This window comes from Caloenas nicobarica, chromosome 1 (genome assembly GCF_036013445.1).
Source record: "Caloenas nicobarica isolate bCalNic1 chromosome 1, bCalNic1.hap1, whole genome shotgun sequence".
Taxonomy (NCBI): Eukaryota; Metazoa; Chordata; class Aves; order Columbiformes; family Columbidae; genus Caloenas; species Caloenas nicobarica.
The window spans coordinates 109608409-109623910 of record NC_088245.1 but is presented as its reverse complement, the minus strand read 5'-3'; the positions used below and the strand labels follow the sequence as shown (position 1 = coordinate 109623910).

The window sequence follows — 15502 nt, the reverse complement described above, 5'->3', positions numbered from 1 at the left end:
CAGTTCCAATCATTCTGCGCTGGCATGCACAGACAGACTTGAAAATGACTGACTCTAGTTTGTAAAGCATTAAGCGGTTCTCCCTTATTTTTTAAAAAGAGAGGTCAGACAATTTCTTTGCACCTGCCCAGGAAGAGGACATGACCTATAGTCAGATCTAATGCACCAGAGAAACAGAATAGAAAGAAATATTTTGTATTCTTGATTGGCAATTATTTATATTTTCCTTGTTATGTCAAAAAAACCCCATGCATCTGGGAGAAATAGGGATGAAAGAGGGGAAGGTTTGGGGCTTTTTTATATCAAATGCAGTGGATATCACAGGAGGAATGTGATCTATGAAATGCATCTTTTGTTTGGTAAGTTGTTCTCTGTGATTTTAATTATTTTAGTTATTGAGATGCCATATTTCAAAGTAGCTCACAGTATTTCTAATACATTGTATTGAAATAGGAGAAAGGCAGAGGGTCTTGACGTGATATGTTATTACCAGACCTAATGATCCATTGCACACTAATTGCTCATCTCAGACATGCCCAAAAAGTATTATATCATTCAATTCCCATGCTCCCATGACAATTCTTCTCTTTGATTTTTTTCTTTCCTGAAAGGTAATTAGCATGTGATATAATCTTCCCTATTTTTTTTTCATTTGGTGGGGGGGGGTTGTGTTTTGGTTTTTGTTTGTTTTGTTTGGAGTTTTCTGTTGGTTTCTTTGTGGGTTTGTTTGGTTTTTTGTTTGGTTGGTTGGTTTTGGTTTTGGTTTTATCCCAAGTACTATTGCAAAACTTTGCTAAAAGATGCTAGTTACAATTATATATTTCAGGAATGGAAATATCATCCTTTTGTGTGACAAATTTGTAATCTTGTGTAGCACACAGTGATAATTATCCATACTAAATGTACTATATTACACTTGTTTTCCATATCTGAAGTTATTGTACAGTATCTTTTGCAGCTAGAGAAGTATACAAAGAATGACCTAAAACATGCAGGGGTCAAGAAGAACCAAAAAGTCCTATTACTAAATACATCTTATTTTTCCTCTAAGGTTCTTGGTCACTGTGAGTGGCAGGGACAAAGAAAAGGCTGGTGCCTGGGCACTCCTGGGGCTTCCCCCAGCTCCAAAAAGTAGGCTGAGTATTGGGGTGAATTTTGGCCTTTGCTGCTGTGAACCCCCTTCAGCATTTTGTCCAGCTCAATAACTTTTTTGCCAGAAATGCTCCCAGCTCTGTTTATCTTCTTCACTCCTTGGGCACAGCTGGACAGAGGTGGAGGGGATTAGGTGCAGCTCAACAGGTACCATATTAGAGGGGAACTTTCCGGGAGCAGGGAGGCTCAGAGGACTGTAAGGAAGCTACTGACCCTGGCAGCTTGAAGTTTCTATTTCAATACATCTGGCATGGAAGACTTGTAACTATGAAACATGGCATTTGAATAGGGTTCTATTTCATGTCCTGAGATGTAAAGTCATAACTTAGCTTGCCTTTATGCAAATAGATGCAGCTGTCTTATAGTGGTTATGCTGGAACTGGACACTAAAACTCCACTAAATGTTAAATATTTGCTAAATCAGTTTTCCAGCAAGTGCTGATGACTTCTTCATGATTTTTCTGTTCCAGTGCCATGTACTGTTTCTTATAAGCAGATAGAAAACAGAGCCAGAATATTTCAAGGACAGAAGCAATCTGTTGTCTGATACAAAACAGTTACATTTGTTTACTAAATTTCATTTTGAGATGTACTCAAGAAAAACCAATTTAAGTGAAGGTAACCTTTAAACAAGAGAAATGAGCAAAGCGTAATTCTTTGAAAGAACCACAATTTTATCGCTATGGCAGAAGGTCAGGGTACAGAGAAATCTCTTCAGAAAGCAAAGCTGGAAACAGGTCTGCAATAACTGCACCAGAAAATAAGTTCACCTTAACAAGAAAGGACCTTCTTCTATCCCCAATTAACCACTTAGAAAGTCACCTGGCTCATAAGAATTCTCTTTGAATACAAATTCATTTGTTCCTAAATTGAATGTGTCTCTCTCTATATATTGTCAAATTTCCTGTTTACAAGGACACATACTGATTGGAATATGGCAATCTCAAAATGTTTTAATTTTTTTTTTTTAACAAAGATTTATTAAGGATATGTTTCACCAGTAACTGGCTTTCTATAACTGCAGAATAGCTTTCAGAAACTGCTGTCAGAAACTTTTCATGGTCTTATCTTGTCCTAAAATAGAAAGTCATTGAACTGCACAAAAGCAGTGATTTTTCAAAATTAAATATATGTGACCTATAATTACTCTTCCTCAGCTACAATAGTGCATGAGGCTGCTCAGGCAATCACTTATGCACTCAAAGACATTCTCATGTACCTCAAAAGGCACAGGCGAGGACCCACTGCTAATCTTAGATATTAGCAGAAAGTGAACAATAAACTGATAATAAATGGCTTCTCAGGGTATTCACTTCTGTTCAGGAAGCGTTAGGTACCTGATTTACAATTCCTTTTAATACCTGCCGTGTGCACACTGCTGCATCTTCATGCTATAGCATTGAAACACTTCCACTCAGGTGCACTTAATTAGCAATTCCTCCGAGAAATCAGTCATCAGTTTAAGGTAACAGCAACACATACAGATCCCAAGGGTAAGAAAAGTAACCGCACAAAGCAACAGTTTTCAAAGTCTGTTTTTTCAATAGTACAAGCAGGATGCAGCTGGGGAGAACACACAGCCCAAGGGCCAAGCTTTCCCCACAGAAGGACAACACAGTAATTCCTATGTGCTCCCTGTTGGTCTTCAGTAGTGTAGCCTTCTTCTCCATGCCCTCTTCTCTGTCTATATGTATTTCCAATACCTTTCCCTGTTATTCCCCATTTCTGGGTGTAAGTGGTTCCCTGGTGCTGTACTTACCTAGGATACTCTGTTCCCCAAAAGAAAGGCTTTTGTAGTTCTCCTGCTGGGAATCCTGCAATAGCAAAAACAGTAATAGTGAAGTCCCTAGTTCAATACAACTGAATAACAGGCACAAGGCTCAAGGATTTGGATTTTATGACATTTTCTGTTTAGTTTCAGAAGGTTTTGCTATAGGAGCTTTCCCTCAGGTGGTAGTTTCAGAATGAGGTGGAGAGGATCTTTAGAAAGAAGCAGAGATCCTCCCTCCCTTCAGGACCACGATGGCAACAAGATGCTGCACTGCAAGAACTTTATTTTCTTCTGTGGTTACTTGCATATCTGTGTGTATAAATGCATGTGTCCCTGTAAATAAACACATAGTGTTTCATGTGAAAAAGAAGAACTATTGGATTGCCCTCAGATGTTAACAGAGAATATATAGGCAAAATGCAACAAGAACTAGGAAACTTAGCTCAGTGAGGCTTCAGTGCAGCAAGAGACATATGGAAGTGATCAAATGTAAGCCTAACTCTACATTGTCTATGAAAATCAAAGGTAATTGAACATACTTAGGCACTTAGGTAAAAGAGATCTGTAGACTATTAAGGCTGTAGAGTCAGTCTAGCTACAGGAATTTCCTGGCTGCTTCTGGTAGACTAACTAGTTGCTAAAAAACTATCAGTGGAGTCATTCTAGTGAGTGATGATCTACCGCTGTTGCACATAGGAATGAAAATTGTTCCTCAAATTCAAAGTCACAAGTCTACTTCTAATTCCCGAATGACATTTCAGTGCCATGATTCTGAAGACAGTGGAGTTGATCATGTTAACAGCTAACAGCCCAAAAAACTGCTAAATAAAACAGACACTTATGGTCAAAGTTTTGGATGCTGGTGAAAACTGCAATCCTTCCAGGCTCAAATGTGGAAGTTGATGTCTCATGCCATGAATTCCCGTGTAAAGTATGGGCATACACCTACTTTGAAGGTTACCTCTCATGGACATCAACTTGTCAATGAGGAATCAGTTTCCTCAGGTGATTCACTCGCTTTCCCAGGATTCTCTGCTTCAGCTTGTGGGTCTCTCTCCATGAAATCACCTGGCCACTCAGATTGAAACAAAAACCACATTCCCTTGATTCTGATCCTTTTCATTTTTTTGTTGATAGGTAGAATGGGAATTTCTTTGTATCTGAGACAAGTCATCAAGCAAGACTTTTGTGCTTTCCTTACAAAGTCTCTAAAGACAATATGCTGAGTGTAATTCATGTCAAATGATGTGGCAAGTGGCATGTCCTCCTGGTCTGCCTCTCTGCTTTTTTCTGCTGCTCCTCCCTGGCTGCCTTGACTACCTGTTTGCAACTAGCTTACGAAAAGTGGGGGGGGGGGGGGGGGAGGTTGTTCTTTTTTTCTTCTTCTCTAGATGTTGGTTTGTTTTTTGGTTGGCTGGTTGGTTTCAAGCACATTATCATTTGCTTTTCCAGTGCTACAAAACACAATTGTATCAATGTCAAGGACAAAGTTTTCCTGATCTAACTCTCTTTGCCTCCCAGGACACACAAAAGCGTATTTACTATGTATGCTTTTAAATATCTCACAGAAATGGCACACTCACGCAACCTGATGAAAATTGCTTGCTAGTACTACTAAGTTAAGAGCTGGTGTTAGGAGCTGGAATTCTAGTCTGAACTACATTCCCTGATTCCTTCCAAATATTGAACCTCAGGAAATGTTTTTGGACATGCCAGAGACCATTTAATGAAGGAACCATTAGGGTCCACTAACTCTGAATGATCCTCTTCCTTTAACAGCAGATGAGAGGAACTGTTGCAAAAATGAACAAATGAGTCCATATTGAAGATGGTATGAACCAAGGTAGTACAGTCACCCCACAAATTCCATTTAGGGATCACACAGTCCTCTGTGCCTGTCATCACACCAAGAGGCTGTCAAGATCTTGTCAGGAGATGCAATTGTTTTGTCCAGATATAGACTTAAGTAGTGAGTTTGCACCTGTCTGTGGGCCATGTAGAGGTAATATACATTATTTGCAGTAAACTAGGTGCAAACCTTCACTTAGACTCATCCGTCTAAGAGATATAATCTAAAGGTGTCTTCATAGGATGTTTTTGAGACACCATCAGATGCGAGCTAAGCCATGAGATAATTTTTTCCCTGAACAAGTCATGTGAATGAACTGGAAGAAGTTTCAATCCTGAATCAACACAACACTTTGATGATTATTTTACTCAAAGTCAGAATCCATTTTAGGTAAGACACGCCTGAGCATAGAGCTTGTTGAAGGAGTGGTTTCTGTTTCTGGGCAGCTGTGTGAAACACCTTTGTAGTTTGATTGCACTAAAGGAAGCTTAGGAAGTATTTGCAGGCCAAAGCAGACTCAGAAGCCACTAGAATGTAATACACACTTAAGATAAACTCGGGGAACTGGAATGTACTACCCACAACAAAATTTCTTTTTCTTTTTTTTTTCTTTTTTAAGAAAAAAGAATTGTCTGGTTTTGAAAGTGGTTCTTGGTCAGGTAGTAAAGCAAAGGTGTCCTGTTCTCCAGAGTTTAGAAACACTAAATGAGGGAGGGTGCTTGTCCACTACTGCAACACCACAAGGAATAGATCCAGAGTTAGCAACATAGGGCATCCCTCTATATGCAACATCTCCCTCAGGCAAGCATCAACCAGATCATCCTTGGAAGGAGAAACAATAACAACGTCCTAGACCTAGAATCTCCTTGAAATTGTAACAGGAGATAAATCACCTGACAGTTTCTTATTTTGCTCTGTTTTGAATCCCTCAATTTAGGCAATTCCCTTGTGAAGTCCATTTCTTGCTTGCTTGGCATATTGTACCTTAAAGAATTAATAACAAAATTCAGAGAGCTCATGGTAGGCTGTAGAAGCAATAAATACTAATGGGATTATTTGTATGCCACTGGAGTTCAAGCAAGCAAAGCATTGATCTGGAGGAGTAAGTCAGTCAGACTTCAGAGAGCTTCACATCTTAAGGAATGGATACAGGCACTGAAAATGTACTTCAAGCTAACACTTCACCATAAATCCAGCCTGTAGTGCATCTTTTCATACTTCCTGCCTATACACAACCCCAGAAGAGTGATATGGGCTGAAAGGCTCACTTTCTTGGTAGTGCAGGTTTGGAGCCTACACTCAAGGCCATTACTCAGCAACAGCACACAGAAAGAAAACTGAGTTGTCTTATTACAGACCCTGACACAAACCTGTCTGTCATATGTAGGACCTGGACTTGCAGAATTTGGCTTGCCTACCTTCTTACAACCTACATACTTTTGGACCAATGTCATAGAAATGCAGCATCCTTCTGAGATAAGCACTGGTGTCACATGCCACAAGAGCACTGGAGATCTGCCGACAACTGAATTCAAGCTGTCACAGAATAGCGCTGATACCCCACATCTATGCATCTTACAGGTGGCAAAATGGGGCAGCTAGAACATCCTCCAGATGGACTTTGTGCCATTGATCACAACACTTTAGAGCCCAACAGTTATGAACACAGTCCTTTAAACCCAGAAATTCAACCAGTTTTCAGACCACTTGACTATCCACTTGTCTAACCCATTCTTCAGCAGTCTGTATGTGAGAATGTTATGTGATACAGTGCCAGAAGTCTTGCTAAAGTCAAGCTGAATCACATTCAGGGCTCTCCCCTTACCCACTGAGCTAGTCAGGGAAACTTTTTCCAGGATTTACTCCATCATGTACACAGGGACTGATGTGAGGCTGACCAGCCTGTAGTTCCCCGGATATTCCTTCTTGAAGACAGGAGTGACATTTGCTTTCTTCCAGTCCTCAGGAACCTCCTCCAACCACCATAACCTTTCTAAGGTAATCAAGAATGGCCTCAATGCCATCAGCCAGCTCCTTCACCACTCATGGGTGCTCCAGACTTGCCCTCTGGTCTCAAGGGCCCAGGATTCCTGAAAGCCAGTCCTATCAGTAAAGACTGAGGCAACGAAGTCAGTGAGTACCTTGATCTTTTCCATGTCATTTGTCACCAGTTTCTTTGCTTCAATTCAGCATTGGACCACATCTTCCCTAGAATTCCTTCTGATGCTGCTACACTTGCAGAAACATCTATTGGTGCCCTTCACAACCCTCACCAGATTCGTCTCCAGGTAGGCTTTGGCTTTCCTAACTCCCGCATCTAGACCCTTGAACAGGAATTCTTTGCTGAACTTTCCTCTTACTCATCTTACTGTTCTGGAACACAGGGGCATTTCAAGCAGTAGACTACATCTGGCTTACTTCAAATATTTCACTCTAAGTTTATGCTGATCTTGAAGCTCTGACAGCACTCTACCTGCACAGGACTACTTTTAACTTAATTGAAGGCTTCTGGCTTCCTTCTACCCATTATTCCAATTTTTAGCCTCTCTCCACAGCAAGTTGCTATAAAGCTTTTTAAAATGTGTTTCAAATTTGAAACAATTCTTTTTCCTCACTTCTACAGTGGCTTTACTTCCATTAATGAATCCATTTACCAGCTAATACCTTTATGGTGTTATTATACACATTTTGCAGATGAATGCTCCGAGACTCAGTGTAGTATTTTTACTTCACTGAGGAGACACAAGCAATCACATTTCATCTGATAGTTCACTGAAACAATGCAGACTAATAATGGATGAAGTAAACTAAAAACACATGAGATAGCTCACCAAATCATGAGGAAATGTGTAGTTCAAATATAAATATGAATTCAAAGTCTATAGTTCAATTATGTTATTCAGTCATATTGCACGATATTTTTAACTGAGCGAGACAAGATCAAGTAAGGCCTTATTCCAAGTCAGTGAATTTACAATTTTCAATTATTGGTCATTTTGTTTAAAGCAACTTCTGATAGGCTAGTGAATCCAGTATGTAAACAGTGGATATGGGAGACAGCTGCGTTAAATTGTGTGATAGACAGGGTACTCTGCCAATTGTTGTACTGGCAATTCTTGAATGTGTTTAAAAACTGGTTTTCAAGCATCGTTGAATGAATTCAGATGGAGAGTTTTAAAGGAATAAGATATAAGCAGAAGACTAACTGCTGGTCAGTAAACAAAGGATATTGAATTCGCATAAGGAGTTAAACATGAAGATGACTACAGTGCTGGTTAGTTATCTGAAAACAGCACAAAAGGCAGGGTACATTCATTTAAAATGTTTCCACAGACTTCTGTTTGGACAACTGGGATGACTTTGCATGTCCTGTTTGGGCTCTAGCTACCAGCCTTGACGGGCAAGGGTCTTCTGCAAGTTCTCTCTCAGATACACTAGAAACGAGGAGACATATGGGATGCTATAGAGCATCTCAGACTGGTTTGAGCAACTATATGTAGGTGATTAGGATCAAACTGTCTGCCATAACAGGGACCTGCATCATACACTTAATTTCAAGAAGACAGAAAACATGAATTGTGTAAGGACAGAAAATATGAATTGTGTAAGGACACAAAATATAAATTGTGTAAGGCACAGTAACTGTTCTACGCTATGCATGAATACAAAGCTTAACATTCTGAGGAGTAGTGAATAAATTCATTCAAAGATAAAGAGAACTGATGGTCTTAAAGCAGAAGACTCAGCAGCCTCAGGTTCACTTCTTGGCTCAGTTTCTGCTTCACCTGACAGGAGGTTCTTTGCTGCTCATGAAAAAGAGAGAACCTGGCATTTCCTGAACTCAGTGGGGACCATGAGGAGAAGCACAAGATGGTTTGTGAGGGGCCAAGGAATATGGGGTGCTAAGGGACTAGGGAAACCAGTGAAAATGCCTGTTTTTACTAAAAACTTTAATCTTCCTTTTCTAAAGGATAAAACTCACTAGATTCCTCGGGGTGGGAAAAAAGAAGTTCTCCTATTTTATACATTTATAGATAAGGATTTTAGGAAGAAGAAATAAAGAGTGGATGTAAGGATCATGCATCATATCACCTCTGACTGTAATTAAATAAAAGAGAACACTGGTCATTGGTAAATAGGGAAAACTGAAAATGAGAGCTCACTTAAGAACACTTAATGCTTCCTTAATAACAGGGTTCAGAAAGTGTTCAGTCCAAGTCTGTCATGTTCATTAACCTCCTGGAAACTAACAGCACACTTGAAACTACTTCATCAATAACCTTCCAATTAGTGTAGTTCTTAAGGGAAGAGAAAGTGCCCCTACGTGCAGTCCACGCATCCTGCCCTGTCCCCAGCACCTGCCAGCGCTTCCCCGGCTCCTGGCAAGATCAGAGCTCTCCCTTGCAACTCGCAGCATCAGCAAGCTGCTTTCGATAAAGATGACACTTACTGGCTAATATGAACTCTCGTCTGTGGTTTTCTCTATGGCTGCTAATTTGAAGGTAATTTTAGAATTCTGGCTTTGCTTATATCTTCTTCCTGTAACATGTAATGAAGCCACTCTCTAAAGAGGCCACTTGACTTTCACTAGAGAACTGTAATACAAGCACAAATGACTTAGAAGGAGCATGGGTATAAACTTACAGAGATAATATCAACAGTAATTAATTATCCAATACATCTATTCAAGCTTACACTTCATGAGTGTGCTGCTTATATTTGCCTCAGTTCACTGTAAATCTTCCTTTCATTACTGTTAATGATGCACAAATGTTACTTTTTTTGATACATCTTTGAGACATGCATATCTACACTTGGAAAGAAAATTAAATACACCAAATGTCTAATGAGCAGTTTCCTTCTATTATTAACATAATCAAGGGCCAATATTTTAGTGCTGTAATGAAATAAAATCTTTTCTTCAACAGAAGTACGCTAGTATACTTTGATCATCATTTGTATCTATTTTCAGCACATACTTGTTGAATACTCTACAGCTCATTAAAAGAAACAGAGCCTTTCAGAAAGTGTTTTTTGTGTTCCAATGATGACAATAAAAAGGTAGTATTCATGCTGCTGAGATTATATGAAGGGTACTTAGATACCCTTTTAGAATCTAAGGGCAATGACATGTACCTGTTGTCCTTGTTAAGTACCTATAATTGAGGGGAAATCAACAAGCAAATGCAAAGAAAATTGAAAAGTTATCCAAACCAGGATTTAACATGATTAACAACCATTATAAACATGGATGGTTGTTAATCCAAGACACCTTGAATTATGTAAAAAGAGGAAATAAATAATTAGAACTCATGTAAAGAGAACATCAGGAGTAAACTTGTATAATAAGATAAATTATATGTACTGTATTTTTTAACTCTGTTCTTTGCAACACACCTTACCTTGATAAATTTACTTATTTTCCTTTGGAGATATTAACAGAGTTGTTGACCCTTCAAGTTATCAATAGTTTAGTAATGAAAATGAAATGCAATAGCAAACATAAGGATGTTTCCACTATAGTGCAGCAAAATTTGTTACAATCTACTGCGTATGCAAGTTTTGCTGTATTCTCACAAATATAATAATTTTCTAGATTATCTAGTTTCTACTCTATTAATTTCCACTTTTAGTGAAGAAAGACCTTTTCTTACAAGTAATTGAGTAATCAAGTAGTGACGTTAAAAACATAGCCTGCCTGTGTATGAAGACTGCGTGGACTTGTATGGAGATCACAGTGATTTCTTGTTTAACTGCTTATGTCAGTGGTACAGACTGCAGAGACAGAAGAATTTGTAATCCTTTCATCAGGAGTGTGTGAGAAATTTGCCTGTGTTCTGAGCACAGAAAGCAAAAGCATGTTCTTAAAGTTCAGAAGTCATCAGGAACTCCACGTTCTCCTCCACTTCTGCAGGTACCTAATGATACCTCCTTTTCGGAATCCATGGTTCAAGGCACTGATGTTGCTTTTTCTCTAAACTATTCCACAAAGCTTTCAATGGCTAATCCAGTTTGGAGTTGCTGTGGTTACGCTGATAACATCACACAGTACATTTCCATTTCCAAACTGAATGGCCCTAATTTTTAGAATCAATTTTGAAACCAAGTATTTTCCAGTTAATGTAGAAGCTGCTTTGCAGAAACAATTTCTATTATGCATTTTAAAATTCTCATTTCTCAAATTCTCCTTCTTAGTAAATTCATTTACCAAGAGCAAAAATAGATGGGCCTCGAACACACTAAAATCTAGTTTGCTCACCAAAGAGCAGGGGCACTCAAGCAGATGAAGAACCTGTTTAGTTCATTCTCTTTTTTTTCCAGCAGTGATCAATAGTAGTTGTGTATGGAAAGTGTGCTGGGCATCTGTGAGGTAATTATTCTACTAGTATATCTTTCTGCCTTCCAGCAATCAGTAACAGAGGTCCCTGACCTCCTGGACTAAGTTTATATCTGTCTCTTCTTTTGTTCAGAACAGAACACTCTCTTCTTCAGATCATCTGCTAATACAGTGAACAGTACAGATCCGCATAACACACCCCTCCAAATATTCTGAAAACAATTAATTTGTCCCTACCACCTTTTCTTATCTCTGTTCAGTCACTAATTTATGAAAGGACCTTCTTTCTTGTCCCATGACAACTTCCAGTTAATAGAACTGGGAAAGACCCTTATAAAAATGTTCTATGAAACAAACAGCGTATCAAGCATACTTAGGTTTTCTGAATTTCAAGACTCTAATAGACTATGAAAGTATGATTTTTTTCCTAAAAGAAAAATAAAAAAACAAGTCACACTGAATCCTCCCCATTATATCATATGCTTATTCATTCATTTTGTGGTCACAACCAGTTTCCTTCATAGAGAGGCTAGAAGGATGTTTTATGCAGATCACCCTGGATTCTCTTTTGAAAAAAAAGGATTTGACACTTACCACACCTATTCTTCCGGTGCTAAGGCCACTATAAGTGGTAAGCTATACATTAAAGCTGGTTGTTTGGCAATTTCTTGACAAAGATCCTTTGAAATATCTGAGATAATTTTATCTGGTCCTTATATTTGTCACAGCTCATTTTAATAATTTCTTCTGAAGTACCTTCTATTGACACTAAATTTGAAACACTTCACGGAACTTACCTCCCATAAGAAAACACTCCAAGATAACAATTTCCCAAACTCTTCTAATGCAAAGAATTGTATCTTCTTTATATGCCTTACAAACTCTCCTCTTTCAGTGTATTTGAAAAAAAGGTTTTATTATTAGTTTTTATGCTCTTAGAAAGTTGGTCCTCAAAATCTTTGTGGGCTTGCTATATCACAACTTTACACTTACCTTGCGAGAGTTCAGGTTTATTTCTTATTTTCAAATGACTCTCATTTGTAGAACTTATTTTCTGTTGTTTAACTAGGCCTTTAAAAAGTCCACAGTTTTTGTAGCATATCACCAGCTTCTACAGAATTTTGCATGGATTACTACTGAAAACACAGCTGCAAAGCAGCAAGGTAATGATTGCTGGGCATGAGATTTGCCCAGCAGATACACCGTGCAATAGGAGTGTGCATAGGCTTGCAAGCTCCAGTTTCCCACAGTGCAGTTCTTTCCCAGCAGCATTAAAGGGAACTCAGTGGTGATGTGTCAAATATTTATCAGTGACTTCAGACCTGAGCACGTTCCTCCCACATCTCACAGGGCCTCTTTCCCTGCAAATCACATCAGTCAGCAGTGTAAGACTTTGTACCACGCCTTTCTTTGAATCTTCCCTCCTATGGCGCATCATTTTTAGGGTGCGATTACATTTGTAAACCTCTCTCAGGTAGGAAGGGGGCTTTGCTCAGAAAGAACCACCTAAATCCTTTTCCTCTTAGGAATAGTCTTAAAAGGACAGTGAGCAGCACTATCCAAACTTCAAGGTCAGGTGCCAGCAGTACAAGAAGGTCAGCAGTTATGATAGAAAATACAATTGCCTCTACACCCATGACTGATTGGTCACATTTGACAGCTCTCTGCTTCGTGACACCATCAGACACGGCGAGTGTGAAATTTAGCTTCAGTGACTCTAGCCTCTCATTACAGCTTTCTCTAATGTGCCACGGCAGAGAGGCTGAGAGAGCTGAATGCTGCTGAAACTTGAAAGGACCCAATATCAAAGAAGACATAACAGCCATGGTTCTCATTTCAGGCTGACTGGGCTTCCCCTCCGTTCACGCGATACGTCTGAAGCAGCAGTGGTGGCTGGTGCTTAGTTTGGCAGGAGCAGCAGCTGTCGTGCTCCACATGTACCTCAGAGCTGTGATCAGCTCAGGAACATCTCCCTCAAGTGCTCCCTCAGATGATCAACAAACGTGGCTGCTTAATGATAGCAGTCCTATAATTAAGGTAAAGCAGTCTAGGCCTGGAACTAATTTTAATGAAAAGAACACCTAATTATCACACACACTTTACAAATGAGCTCACTTGGACACAAAATAATTTAAGTGAGTGGTCTGAAGGCAAAAATTGTTTATACAAACTGGTAGGAGCAGGTACCAGCAGACCCAGATTGCCAGCCTTCTGCTGTAACCTCTTCAGTGTGATACATTCATTTTGTGCCTTTCAAAATCTTCTTCTCTCTGCGACTAAAACAGGTTCAGGAGAAAAAGTGGGAGCCACTCTGTGATTTTTGACACTCCTTTCCTAGGAGATTAAGACCACAGAGGTTATGGCAGCCGCCTTCCAGACCCTGATGGCACAGAACAAGAATGGCTGATTTAACTTGCAAAGCTAATAAAAGCAAAGAGAATTGTCAGGGTAAAGATAACACTGTTGTACGTAGAAATACTGGTGCAGACTTTTAAAGCCAGTTAGAAATTTTCTGTACAAAGTCTCATTAAAGCAAATGGGAATGAACATCCAAATCTATACACTTCTTTGAAAAACTCAGCTCTTTTATCTCATATGCTTCCAAACCAGGATTTATGCTCTCTAAAAAAAAACCCAATAACTAAAATTAGCATAAGACAGGTTGTTCTGTATGCACAAGACAATATCATCAAACTATAAAGGTAAGAATTTTAAGTTAACTACAGATACCACTCCTTGTCCTTGAAGGCATTAAGCAAATATGCTGGTCTATATCACAGCCTGTTCTAGTCATGTTTATTGCTACATGTTTATTAATACTAGAGGACTGAGTTGCTAACACTTAAAGAGTTACTGTATAATTATGGAGGTATGCATACACATGTTTTTGCTACAGAAAACAGAAGACAGAACCATTAAGCTTTAATAACGGTAATTTAAGCTAACATTTGCAGTGGACAGAGTACACACACAGGCGGTCACTGTAACTCGGCTGACACAGGTAACTCCTTAAGCAACAGCAATCCAAATTTGTGGGACCTCTTGCCTTTCCAGAACTATCCTCTCACTTAAGATGTCTCACAGCTGAATTACCAGGTTTGAGCTTTGATTTTCAGTCACAAACACACAAACTGTACAGGTATTATCTGATACACAGTTTCCCAAACAGGAACTTTATAAGGAGGCTCAGAAGTCAGATACTCACTGATCTGGTTGGTAGATGCACTATAAAAAGCATTTACAGTAGTTGGGCTTGTAAACCACCTGTAGTAAGAGCAAGAGAAATCAGCTGTCAGTACATTTACATACCTTTATGAATATAATGAGAAAAGATAAAAAATGAACTCAGTGAAAGGAAACATAAATGTGAAAGACCTAGGATACACTAAGTATTTCTCTGTTTCAACACATGCTACCGACACTTTCTAAAACATTGGAATATATTTTTTAATGGTTGTATTTTAAGTGTGTATGGTCAATGAATTTTCAGCAGGAGTGATTGTTAAGCTTCCTGTTAGCTCATCTATTTTATGTCTATGTGACCATTGTGCTTGTAAGGTCAGTCATACCAATGCACTGAAGTTCACTCAGAGGCTCCAACACTGACAGCAGCTGTGAAAACTCTCTTAAGTGTCTTTCAACCATGTGGGGAGAAACTCCCTCTCGAAATTAGAGGAGAGCAATTTGAAACAAGTGAAGTGGCTTCAAATGCTTTGCTGAACAACTGCTTGAGTACCTAGGATGACAGCAGCCACATGGGCAAGTTCTTTCTGGGAAAATAAATTCTATGTTGACAGTGATTTCACCCATACGAGTGGAAAATCTCAGCTGGCTTCAGTAAGATCAAAATCCCCTCAGATGAAACTTTGAGTTTTATGAGTCCAAGATTTCACTTTGTGATTTTATAAGGAAGAACTGGCATAAAAGAAAAGTAATAAAGATTATAAGAATTAGGGGTTAATCCATAATAAATTAGAAGCAACTCTACTAAATGTCCAGACAGGAACATCCTGATGTCTTTATAAATGCATCACTTCGAAGATTTGTAAAGCCAAATGAATGCAATGCAATTGCTTTGGAAAATTTATTTCAAAGAGAAGAGAGAGGAGCTCCCAAACAAAGAATAAGACAAAGAAAGATCTATCAGAACATGGAAAATGTGTGTTGTCAATGACATTCACATTCACGATCTGTGCTTTAAAATAGCACCATCAAACGAATGGGTTATCTGTAGATCCTGACTGTTTTTCTGGCAACTGATGTCCTCAGGTAAACCATGCAACAAAGGGGAGAGGTTTTAGAATGGCAGCATTCTGTCTTTTATCAATAAACTTATTTGTTTCTCTCATCTTCAAAGCTGAACAGCTTGTTTCATAATGCAGCAACTAGAAAA

General features: G+C 38.9%; 1 protein-coding gene across 1 annotated transcript in view; it reads right to left on the bottom strand.

Annotated features, from left to right (window-relative positions):
* Positions 1 to 15502, bottom strand: part of PHEX (phosphate regulating endopeptidase X-linked) — a 102537-nt gene that overhangs the window by 11644 nt on the left and 75391 nt on the right. Inside the window, exons 15-16 of the mRNA XM_065648892.1 lie at positions 14315 to 14373; positions 2912 to 2966 (exon numbers count right to left, since the gene is read on the bottom strand). Of these exons, the coding sequence (XP_065504964.1) occupies positions 2912 to 2966; positions 14315 to 14373 (114 nt within the window). The remainder of the gene's footprint in view (positions 1 to 2911; positions 2967 to 14314; positions 14374 to 15502) is intronic.